Below are 12387 nucleotides of genomic sequence, written 5' to 3'. Positions count from 1 at the left end.
AGATAATTGTATCCTGGGAAAGTGTAAATCACGGTGAATCTAAAACTGTTCATAAGTGGAAACCGGCCTAATGGTAGAGAAAGTATAGCAAAATATAATAACCCGACCAAATCAATATTAACCTGCCCAATTAAAGAAAATGTAGTCTAAGTGGCGGAAAACTGCCCAATCTGGCAACACTATAACCGACTAGTCTAATTATTAAGGGTTTTCAACAACATAGTGTCAAACTTACATTACATTAAAAATTAGTTTAAAAATTATGTTCATGATTAAAAAACAGTACAGTGTTTGTTCCTAGTCACGAGGAAGCATGGTTTTCTTGAATTATGAAAATCACACTAGAATTAAATTCAGGGTTTCCAAAAAGGACCCAAAACAAAGACACATTTGTACATCATTTGGATTCATGATCATTTGATTGTGACAAATTGATTGTGTCCCTTTGCATTGACTACACTTCACTGAGCTAATCAAGTCATTTCATTTTAAACTTTAACTAAAGTTTCAAGCAATAGAGACATTATGAATAAAGTAAATTCAAAGTAACATGTTCAAATTTGGTGAGGGTGTAGATTGGTACTACGTCTAAAGGAACAAGGAAGTAAGCTTGAATCAGACACAATCAATACTGTTCAGAAAGCCATTGATTGAATTGATCAATTTAAAGAATGTAGTTTGTGGTGCTGATGAATTGTATTATGTTATACTGAGAGGTGTTTCTATTATTTTGCCCAGCTCATTCATATCATTGAGGGTAAATGACATCAACACCTGTCTAAAAGAGAGTCAACAAAACTCAACATTATAACCTTCATGGAGGTGGATTTATTGCAGGACTGCACCAGTTTTAGCAAGGTGTACCTAATAAACTGGTAAGTGAGTATATAAACCTTATCCTCAGTGTCAGTGTCAAACGCTTCTTTGCTTAGCAGCGATTAGGTTACCATGGTAGCATCCTATCTGTAAGACAACATGACAGTGTACAGACCCATTGACCTTATGTGATGATCATGTTACTTGTAATGCATCGTGTGACAGTGGATGTGATGGCAAGCTGGAAAAAATGCAATAGACAGTTTTTCGCCTCTAAATGTCAGTTTATTCATTTCAATAATGCAAAAATATTACACAGTAATAGTCATTTCATCACCAGATTAAACCAAGCAGAGGTACAGCCTAAACACAGTATTAGCTCCGATACTGTATGTTTGACCATATACATCCTTAACATTACCATTGCATAAGTAATGAACCCATTGAAAAGAACCACAAGAGGCAACATTCCTCTAAAAGAGCAGATTTCTCATTTTCACTTCATTATAGCAAATGAGTGAATACCAGTGAACTGAAATGGACAATGAGAAGATTCAAGTGTGAACAAATATACAATAAATCAAATTATATTGCATTTGTCACATTTAACATGTACAGTGAACAAAATTAAAACCAGGATAAATGACAATGACCTATATAAAAAGCTACAACTAATGATTGTTTCACCACATAGGGTCCAAAGTAATAAACCATCTGATTTTTTTTATATAAACTTTTGTTTAAAAAAATATCCTGTGAAAGCTCCTGAATCCTGGAGGGGGCTGGAGCTTACAATGATTACACAGAAAAGACAATACAGTATTGGGTAATACAGCACAATGGAACTGAATTGATTCATACCAGCCTATCAATGAGGGTGGATGTTCATGCAGATCATGCCTGAGTAAACAGCATGCTACAACAACAAGTAGCAGCCCACACACCATGCTCCATTCACCTCATTACAGAAAAGTCAAATTTGCACATAAAAGATTAAAACATCTCCAAAAACGAAAACAATAAAAATGGATCAAAGCCCTTGTGCGCGAGGCCCCTCTCCCGTCGGCTGCATTCATTTCTTCTGGCAGTAGGTTTTGTAATTGCTGCAGGCCTTCTGCATGTCTGTTAAGAAACCTGGAACCCCACTCTGTTTCATAAAAACACAAAGTGGATTTGTCAGTGAGCATCACAAACACATGTGCCAGGAGGACCCACCCAAGGAGGGGCAACGAAGTGAGGAGCTGATGACATCACCCTGCCACACATCTGCTCACAATCATGACGGAAAACCATAAAGCAGGCAGAGGGATGGAGCTCTCTGAGGCCTGTGTGTGAACTCTTTTAACACCCTCTTTAAAGCCCTCAGCAAAGACCTGTTTGTGTAGGGCAACAATGAACATATGTACATTTCAAAGATCACGATATGCTGGTGGGAAATAGTCACATCACAATTTCCACATCAATAAAAGTCTTAATATCTTAAAGTCTGTATACAAGCACAATAAGCTAAACTAATAAAATAAAAATGCTGCCCAGAGACGATAAACAAGAATGTCAGCCTGGCATTTTAATGTGGAGAGGGGAAACTACAGTTTTCTGACAGGACAGACTAAAATATGTGAACGAGAACAGCTGAATCGTGAGATTGGTTGTATTAAAACACAGTATGGGTGATGATGCAGAGCAGGAGGGGGAAAAAAATGGAGCTGAGGCTCAAGATGTTGTGTGTTACATATCAATATAAAGTGTATCCAGTACCACTACTCTATGTCTTTTCTCTCCTTTGTGCAGCTAAGGAAGCATAATCCTCATGAAGCCCTTCCTTTGTTGAGACATGAAGCTAGTTCACATAAACTACACCAACAAATCATGCAAAAGTTACATGAGATATTTCCTTGTCACTATTTCAATTACTTACAATTTACTTCCAAAACATGAGAATAAAAACAACTTACAAACTCAACTCTGCACTTCTAATGTTTGACAGGAGGCCTTGATTCAAACCACTCATGTTGAGTCACACTTTATTTGTCTCAGTGAGGAGGAAATTCTCTGCATCTGACCCATCTGTAACTGCTCAGTGACGCCAGAAACCCTTAAGCTACTTAATGGGCCAATCAGATTTAAAGCGGTAACATGTCTTTGTTTTTTCTTGAATGGATACTTGCATCATGTTTATATACTGTATTGCAGTAAAATGGAACTCGCATGCACTCACCTTAGCTGCCCAGTTCACCAGCCAGGTAGGAATCATACCGCCAGGGTTGTCGAAGTAATTCAAGAAAACTAAAATAAAGCACATGTTTATTCATGGTGATAGAGCTGTGACTAATGTGACAGTTTTCAGAGATTAATCTATTGGACATCAGCTTGATTATTTGAACTGTTTTTGCACACATTCCTCCTGTAATGATATATATTCATATCAGAAAAATATCTAAATTAATCTTGCAATATTAATTTCATCCATACTTCCTGCTCCTACCCAAACATATTCAAATGACATAAAACTGAAAAAGGACAAACATAAAAAAAGTGACAGCAGTATCTTTATGTTCCCTCATCATGTGTTACCTCTAGTCCCACAGTCTCCGTCGGCCTCCAGGGCAACGCTCTGCTTGTAGTCTTTGACCCGCAGCACGCCGCTCTTCTCTGCACACGCCGTCTCTGGAGAGCTTCTGGCCAGGATCACCCAGATCTTCCTGCCGTCCACATCCAGGTCTCTCCTGTCCCTAACGTACACATACTGAGGTTTGGACCGTCAGGGAAGATACTCTGTGAGTATGCTCTCCATAACCACCTCCTTTTAATTCTCCCACAAACTAATTGATGTGGACTGGGTGTAAATAAATGTTTAAACCGGAAGGATACATCTCGGTTTGACAGAGGAAACGGGTATTTCACTTCCCAGTAGATTGCTGACTGTCCACTGAAGTCCTTCTCATAGAGCTCTGAATAAAGAAATGACAAACTTAGTTAAAAAAAAAGCAGCTAAATATCGGCAGTAGATGGAGAGATACATCATACACTGAAAAGTGATACAAAAGGCTGTAATAGTAATCTCAGAGAATCTCTGCCATATTGACGTATTTTCACAGTTTCATAACTGCTTCCATTAAAAAGTTAATAGCCAGTCATTTTGGATGTGTTTAGCTTTCTGCTTCTGAGGACTTAAAATCAAAAGCAAAATTCAACATCAAATCAATCTATGTCTGGTAGTGCCATAGTTATGGCTTAAAAATTCAATTTATATCAGACAATTTTACTTTTGATGCTGAAAAACAAAACACTTTGTTGGGGGAAAACCTGCATGTTTTTTTGAGGGAAGACAAAAGAAAAGACTCCACTACGGACAACAAGACTATCCCAAAACGCATCCTATGATAGAGGACAGTGCTACCTCTACAAAAATCATCTAAAATATTTACTAATATACTGCATGCGATTCAAGTTGGATTTTTCTTTCTAAGAGACTACGTAACTATATGACTATAGGTCTACAGACCACAGCTACTGTACAACATGTTACCTTGTTACTGTAGATGTGCATGAAGGCAAGGATAAAAAAAATCAAAAATATCACTTCCTTATAAAACTGTAACAATAAAACCATTCCTATATGCAGAACATTATTTCAAGACAAGAAGATCTAAGAAGAAAAGACCACGACAACAAAAGGCCACGTGTGCTGCAGCCAACAAACCATGGTGAATGTCAGAAATTAAACATTACTGAAACTAATGTGAATGTAAAGTCTATTTCTTAGGCAGAGGAGAGATGGGGGAAATTTGATTTGGACAATGACGGTGTGAACCTTGCCTTACTGGGTTTTTTTTTTTACCTTTCACATATCCATCCCAATGTTTCCGATAGGTCAAGTCCATGTAGACATCTGCACACAGCTCTGGAGTGCAGGTGGTGAGCACGCCAAAGACTTTGTACTCATAAAGTCCAGTTTCCTGAAAACAGCACATGAAAGTTCTGTATTCCAACTGCAGGCAGCAAGCCACACCCCACAGTATGTAACTAATCCCAAACCACATAACTCTGATTAGAGCCACTCTGCGTTACACCCTTTCTCACTCTGAGTGAGGAAGTGTGTTGGATTTGATTCAGAAGTTGAAATATAGTTAACACCCTTAACTGCAATAAACATTTGCAGATTTTGGGGCTGACTTTATTTCAACTTGAATTAAAAAAAGAAGCAAAGTCATACCAAACTCCATTAAAAAAAAAAACAAATTTAAGGTTTCTTAATTTTCCCTTTTTTGCCGTGGACAGCATGTCAAAGCCCCTAACCAAATTAATTCGTTGAAATCTTTAAAATATTTTTGGGAAAAGTGCATTATGAAGATTTTCTGGAGACTGGAGAACATAGTTCAGTGTGTGCAAATTTCAATTAAATTAAGAAACTGATTGAATGATTTATTTAAGTCAGAAGATTGGTAGCAATAATACCGGAGGTGTGTGATGAACTTCATATACAATATCAAGTTCTCATTCATATTTTAACATGGAGACTTTTTGCATTTTCTCTTGTTAATTTTTCCTCACAAGAGACAGAGGTAAAGGAGAGCCAAATGGGTTGAAGAGGATAGGATTTCCACTACAAAGTGCATTGTTTTTGTTTTATGTAGGCTATTTCATAAATACTTTTTCATGCATTAATGACACCCAACATCAGTCAAAATAAACAGAAGTCATTGTATTATTCCCAAGTAATTGTATTGCTCCAAAGTAATTCCCCAAACAGCAGTTTTACAATTTAACATTGGACCTCTATTAAATTCAGTTTAAAATGATTAAAGGCTACTGCCTACATTTGCAAGATGTATGCCAAGTTGAATAGTGTATTCCATTGTACATCCAACATATTCAATAAAGTATGCATAGCTGACCAAATGTGAAGTAGAAATAAATTGGCGGGTTTCTGAATGGAGTTTGGTGTTACTGGTACAGGCGGTTTGTGAATCAAGGGAAAAACACACCGGCTCTCGATCTATTTCCGGATATTTCCCATGCTTGCCGCTAGGAGACCGCTACCGATGTGATTATGCAAATATGTTGTCAATAAATTCAATTCTACGAAACATAAATGTCACAGCCTATCATTTTGGAAAAGAACGAGTGGGAATGGGTGATATTACTACAGCGACGCTACAGGCTGACTCAAATTCATTCATACATTCGTTAGGATCCATTTCATGTTGTGAAATCTCAGCAGTTGTCTGTACCTTGTCATAGAGGCGGTAGATTTTGACTCCCATCGTCTCGGTGAAGAGTTCCCATCCTCCTTCCAGCTGCGGCTCATCCAGCTCCCTCCACGCGCTTTGAAACTCCTCATCTGTAAACTGCAGCGACATGACAGCTCCTTTCACACCACCTGCCTCCCAGCAGTGACTCCAACACCAGGTTTCCGGTCAATACTTTCAAAATAAAAGAGGGAATGATGGATGTATTGTATCCATCAATTTTTGTATTATTTTACGTTTGCTAGTGTATTTTAAGATAATTTTTGCTATACTTACGCGCTGTTACTTAATCACCATTTTCAAAGAAGGACATTTAGCTACCTGTTTGTTTGGTGTTGTTGCTTCTATTTTAGTAAAGGATCTAGATCTGGTACTTCACAACAAGATTTCATGTTTCAAAGACTTGTCCTCCACTCCTCTCCAAAGGAAAAACCCTGTTTTTTGAGGCAGCTTGTTTCTTTTTAAGATTAAGAAAGATTATAGCAGCATTCAACATATGAGAAGTGCATAAAAACTGTTAGTAATAGATTTCAGTCATCTTCCAGGATCAGCATTAGAAGTAGTATCAGTTGCAGGTGGTCCAGATATATTTGTTCCAATTTGCATCATATTTTATGATTGTGTCATATGTTTTGTAATTAAAATAACATGTTATGTAAAATCTTAATATACAAAATCTATTACTACTATTATCATATATGTAAATGTAGGAGGAAAACTATAATATTTAATTGTACATAGTCATATAGTATTATGAATGTATCATTTAGTATTTGCGCCTATATTAGTGAGTGAAATGGAGAGAGATGACAGGAAATTAAAGACAGTGTGGAGTGGCTTTGCCCATACTGTATGAGCATTAGTATCAGCCAGTCATCAGAAAATGCTCATGCTACAGAACTGATATTTAAATTACTGATATGAAAATACAAAAACTTAAATGCAAATAAAGTGTTAGGCTAAATTAAATCAAATGGAACAGAGAGTTTCTGTTGCTTTGACAAAATAATAAATTATAGACAAAGGAATACAGAGTCTAGCTTATTCTAAAACTGTGAGTTTTGAGTCCTACACACACTATGAGAAACATTCTTGTAAATCTTTGTCTATAGAACATAGTATAGATGCTACTGGGTTTCACCATTAGTTTTGGTTCAACATGCAATAATTTGTGTCTTTTATTTTTATAATCATCAAAATCTTGTACATTTCAACGAGGACAAGCAAATAGTTTAAGAAATGTTGTGTTCAATTTTAACGTTAAACAAATTGCCCACAATTAATGGAGACAGTTGATGCCAGGCAGGTGTACACACAATGCAGAATGTTTTTGCCCCATAAATAAGATTAGTCCTCCCAATAAACCAATAAAAACTGAAATTTGCCTTTGGCTACAAACAAAAATGGTGCATAATAGAAAAAATGTAGGCAAACCTAATATTGTTTAAAATACTTCTACCTGAAGCTGAAGATTTTCTATCCTTCCACATATTTAAAATGATCAATTAACCAAAAAAACCGTGAGCACCACCAGTTTACCAAAATAAAAAAAGTCACGGAAATACACAATTCGGACTTCAAAATAAATGCATCCAATGAACTGAAAGTAATTACAAATTGCTCTCACAACGACATGCGATTTACTTTGAAATACGCAACCGGAACTGGTAATTTCTCTTATTTTTCTGAACTTCACACTCCAGTCATCGATACTTGAAATAGTTGTTCTCAATGGGGATGGCAGTCAAGCTCTTAACCTGGGGACGTTACAGACGGACGTTTCTCATGAATGGGAGTCGGATTCCGGGCCGAGGAGAGACGCTGTTTGTTGTCAGAAGCAAACAACACTCACTTTTAATTACATCAATCTGATTGAATATTTTAAGAGCGCGAGACAAGTTTCGCCGCAGCGGAGGAGCACTACTCTGGAGACTGGGTGACATGGAAAACAGCTGTGAGGTAACTTCACTTTTCTTCTTTCTATTCAAAGCTTTGTCGAACATGTCAAGCAGGGTGACCGCTCTGCGAAAAACAAGGGAAAGTTGCGGTATAATGGTAAATCAAGTCAGTTAATCCTGAAGTTTTACATGGCGGAGGTGCAGATTCATTTGCTTAAAGTTTAGAGGACTTATTCTTAAAATAACAACTTTAGGCTGATCTTCAGTTACAGTAAACAAACTTTAACTTCAGCATGTAAAACACTCTAAAAACAAACTGAAACGCCTGCTGTTGATAGTAATGTGGACTGTCATCACAGACTCCATCTCTCCTCTGTTACTGCTTTTCTTTTTGTTTTAAGCTGGGTCGTAACAAGCTTCACAACTTGGAGCTTTTTCTCTAATTCACTCCCTTTAATTAATCCTTGGTCACAAACTCCACTTAATTCTTCAGTCTGAACGGATGCTTGTTTCCAAGCCATGTAGAGCTGCAATGATCAGTCATTAATCAACCAACAAAGAAATCAATCTACAACCATTTTGATAATTGATTTATTATTATTTTCTATTTTCTATTCTATTACACTAAACGAATATCTTTGGGTTTTGGACTGTTTCATGGACAAAACAAGATATTACTTTGGAAATTCTGATGGACATTATTCATTTTATTGAGAAAACAATTGACAGATGAATCAATAATAACAATAAATTGATGCAACAATATGAAAAGAATCGGCCAATAGAAACACACCTAGGTGAACAGAAGAAATTAACTTATTGTTGTGCTGCACTGTTGAAGTTAGTTTAATCAGAGAATAAAAGACTGAACTGAATTTTCTCATCAGAAGTTTTTATAATAATTTAAAGCTTCTGTTTCCAGAGAAGAGACTGAAAAAAACTTTTCTTCAGTGTAAGTCACAGGGATACAAGCCTTTTTATAAAATGTGAATCTGTAGGATAAAGAGCAGTGGTTCCCAACATTTTTATGTGACCCCTCATCAACCAGATTGACATTCCCTTTCCCTTCTCACCACGGTTTTTAGATTCCTGAAAATGTCAAAGTCTCCAGTGTTTAGAAGAAGAATTTAAACATAAATTTGTGGAGCAGAAATGTTTCTTCTTTTTTTTTTTTCTAAGTCAGTAAGCATCGTCCGACCTGTCAGATTTATCTGGTGACCCCCTCATAAAACTGTCAACAGATAACAAAGGGAAAATTTCTAAATTTCTTTTAATTGTTTGGATTATCTTGATCCTTTATTTATGCAACCCAGTGTTTCCTCTAGGTTGACTGCAATGATGGGGCTTTTTTTAGGTGGGGTGGGGGCTTAGCTGCTAGCATCCTCACTTATGTTACCACATTGTGTGTGTTTAAAAACAAAACAAAAAAATCTGCCCATCTTTGGTATAACTTGTTGGAAATCTTTTATTGCACTTACGTAATGATTTGTCCACTCTTTGTGTGGGGAGGGGCTAAGACACGATGAAACAGGAAGCAGAGGAGAGAAGAGAAGCACCACTGCACATGACAGCAAAACGCTTTAGAGACTCTCACACTAAGCTGAAATGAAATGAGTGCACAAACATTACGTAAATAACATATATATATAATCAAATTTATTATATATTTTAAGTTCACACAGAAGTTTTCTACTCTTATTTTTTGTCCAGGAAAAGGCTTTTCCACACTGTCAGGAGACAGTTCTGATGGAGAAAAAGTGAAGCTTTTATTTTATTCCTAATTTTGTTGTTTTAAAAGCAGTCCAGAAATACTGGATTCAGCCAATTAAATACTCATCATGTGTAATTTTAGTGAAAATCTGCCAAAATTTTGAAGGAAAGTATAACTGAAACCGTACTTCCCACTTATTGTCACTCAGCATCTGAATCACATCTTTCCACACACCAGACATGAGGGGGGTGGAGGGTGGGGGGTGGGTGGATGGGTGGGATGAGTGCTTGTGAAATTGCTGGTGATTTTGAAGCTCCTCGCATTTCACGGAGCAGTTTGTAATGTCATATCCTGCGCTCTCTAGGGAATGTCTCAGCTCGTGCTGGTCTGAGTGGTCCTGCGTCATTCAGACAAGTCCTCTGACTGGGTCAGGAGGCGGCTGGGACTGTGCAGAGAGGTTACGTGGGTTTATTAAAGCAGCATGTGGTGGTCAGAGAGTGGTGGTGAATTGTGAAATGTGGGATTGAATTCCAACAAAAAGCATCTGCAAGGTCTTTTGTTTTCCCCCCTGCAAAGTAGAGTCCAGCGTTGAGCAACACGCTTGACTCTTTGCTCTCCCTTTAATGAATGGTTTCTTTCTCTACACAGACTGGGAGATGCTAGCAAGGAAAAGGGGTAAAAGGGCAACGCTGAGGAACCATCTGTGGTTGGTTTAGAGGAGACTGCTGAACTCTGCAATGCCCGAAGACGCTCATAAGGACGCCATGAGAACACCTGCGACCCCGGAGAAGACCAATAACAATGAGCGCCCTGCAGCCCCTGTAACGGCAGTCAACATCCCCCTGGTCAATGAAGTCCAGCTGACTGCAGCCACCGGCGGGACGGAGCTGTCCTGCTATCGCTGCACCGTCCCATTTGGTGTAGTGGTGCTCATCGCAGGCATCGTAGTCACCGCCGTGGCCTACAGCTTCAACTCACACGGATCCACCATCTCGTACTTCGGCCTGGTGCTCCTCTCGGCCGGTCTGGTGCTCTTAGCGTCCAGCGCCGTCTGCTGGAAGGTGAGACTGGAGAGGAAGAAGGAGAGGCGACGGGAGAGCCAAACCGCCCTGGTCGTGAACCAGAGGAGTATTTTTACTTGAACTTGATCAGTTTGAACAACACAAATCTTGATTTCTAGAACCTGCAAAGGCCTGATCTTCACATGGTTTGGAGCTGGAGAACCAACTGTAGGCAGATGTTGTCCTGCATGTGCTGGATGTCCGACCTGTAAAAGCTTTGACCGCAGACTCTCAAGGCCCAGAACTTAAACCTTTGAAGGCATTGTAAGGGATCTATTTGTCAAACAGACGCTGAGCATCTGTTGAACTGGGAACTCAGCCAAAAGGAATGTATCACAATTAAGATGAATTACCACTGTGCAAAGCCATGTAGAGGAAGTCTCTCATTAATCTGCTGTTGGATGTGGCGGCTTTGATTGTAATGGGAGGGATTGTGGTTTAAAGAGCCCAGGAAAGGAGAGGGAAACTGGAAAATCCAGGACAATGATTCATGTCTCATTTTCTACACTTCAACTTGCACATATCTGTTATTGTTCATCTCACAGGGAATTATTAGGAATTGCCTGTTATGGAAGTATGGTACTGTTAAAGATCTGCCAATATATTCTGTCCAGCACATAAGATTAGATGGCAGGTGATGTTATACACACAGAATATTTAACCTTTAATATGTATTCACTTAAAGCACTTTGATCCTTCATAATCATCATATTCAGTATTAAACAACATCAAATTCAATAAGTGATGCATCCAAAGTTTGAGTACTATTGCTTATCATGGTGAATATGGAACATTTAAATTGTGTTGTGGCAATGCTCTTATTGTCCATGGTGTACTTCCATATTGTAAAAAATATTACATGTAGCATATGTTTTTGTTTTTTTTTTGATATAATCATTTGCATGTATTAACATGACGCCATGAGGTTTAATAAACTCATTAATACTCAAACATGTAATGGTGGCACGGTTGGGAAGACGGATTAAAGTAATGAGAAAGAAAGTAAGATGACAAGATGAATGTTAATCTTGTGTTTATGTGTTAAGGAAAAGGCTGGGGTCAGGACGTGGTCAGCATAGCATAGCATAAAGACTGGAAACGGGGAAATGGCTAGCCTAGCTCTCTCCAAAGTTCAATATCAATCAAAATCAATATATCTGCAGCTCACTAAATGACACATTGTTTCTTTTTTGTTCAGTACAGAACATGTACACTACATCGATCAAGCTAGACCATCATGCATTGCCTGTCGTGGAAGCACTGCAGAAGAAGTCATCTCGCCAACAGGCTAACTGCTAATGTTAGCTGCTAGCTAACTCCTGAGACGTCTCGACTGTGCCGCGGCTCGTCTCTTCCTCTGCCTGAGCAGCAGGATTTCAAAAGTTATTATTAAAATGCTTGTCGGGACCATATTTGAAAGCAACACAAACTGACAAACCAATAAGAACAAGTTAATAAATGAAAACATAGGCTACATAATGCGCAAGGGATACGTAAAATTGTACAGTTTGTGAGATAGCATGTATTTTTGCCTCGTGATGCAGATGCTCTCGTGTTTGTTTATGCAACAGAGATAATAATTACGTCAGTGACAGAGATAATAATTACATCCAAGTAGTGTCTGAAATGTGTCAACTTCTATATGCACT

General features: G+C 38.1%; 2 protein-coding genes across 2 annotated transcripts; one reads left to right on the top strand and one right to left on the bottom strand.

The window, feature by feature from the left end:
- Positions 1–1079: 1079 nt before the first annotated feature.
- On the bottom strand, positions 1080–6226 carry pctp (phosphatidylcholine transfer protein). The gene is made up of 6 exons (XM_023406958.2): positions 6051–6226; positions 4658–4775; positions 3688–3767; positions 3391–3562; positions 3035–3102; positions 1080–1963 (listed from the first exon to the last, which is right to left on the bottom strand). The coding sequence occupies exons 1-6, from the start codon at positions 6177–6179 to the stop codon at positions 1889–1891; spliced, it is 642 nt and encodes a 213-aa protein (XP_023262726.1). The 5' UTR covers positions 6180–6226; the 3' UTR covers positions 1080–1888.
- A 1559-nt stretch (positions 6227–7785) lies between these two features.
- tmem100a (transmembrane protein 100a) lies at positions 7786–11744 on the top strand. The gene is made up of 2 exons (XM_023406959.2): positions 7786–8027; positions 10326–11744. The coding sequence occupies exon 2, from the start codon at positions 10415–10417 to the stop codon at positions 10817–10819; it is 405 nt and encodes a 134-aa protein (XP_023262727.1). The 5' UTR covers positions 7786–8027; positions 10326–10414; the 3' UTR covers positions 10820–11744.
- Positions 11745–12387: the final 643 nt, after the last annotated feature.

This window comes from Seriola lalandi, unplaced genomic scaffold (genome assembly GCF_002814215.2).
Source record: "Seriola lalandi dorsalis isolate HSWRI2012SDOR001 ecotype SW California unplaced genomic scaffold, Sedor1 jcf7180002054322, whole genome shotgun sequence".
Taxonomy (NCBI): Eukaryota; Metazoa; Chordata; class Actinopteri; order Carangiformes; family Carangidae; genus Seriola; species Seriola lalandi.
The sequence above is the reverse complement of the archived record's forward strand: the minus strand, read 5'-3'. Positions and strand labels throughout refer to the sequence as shown.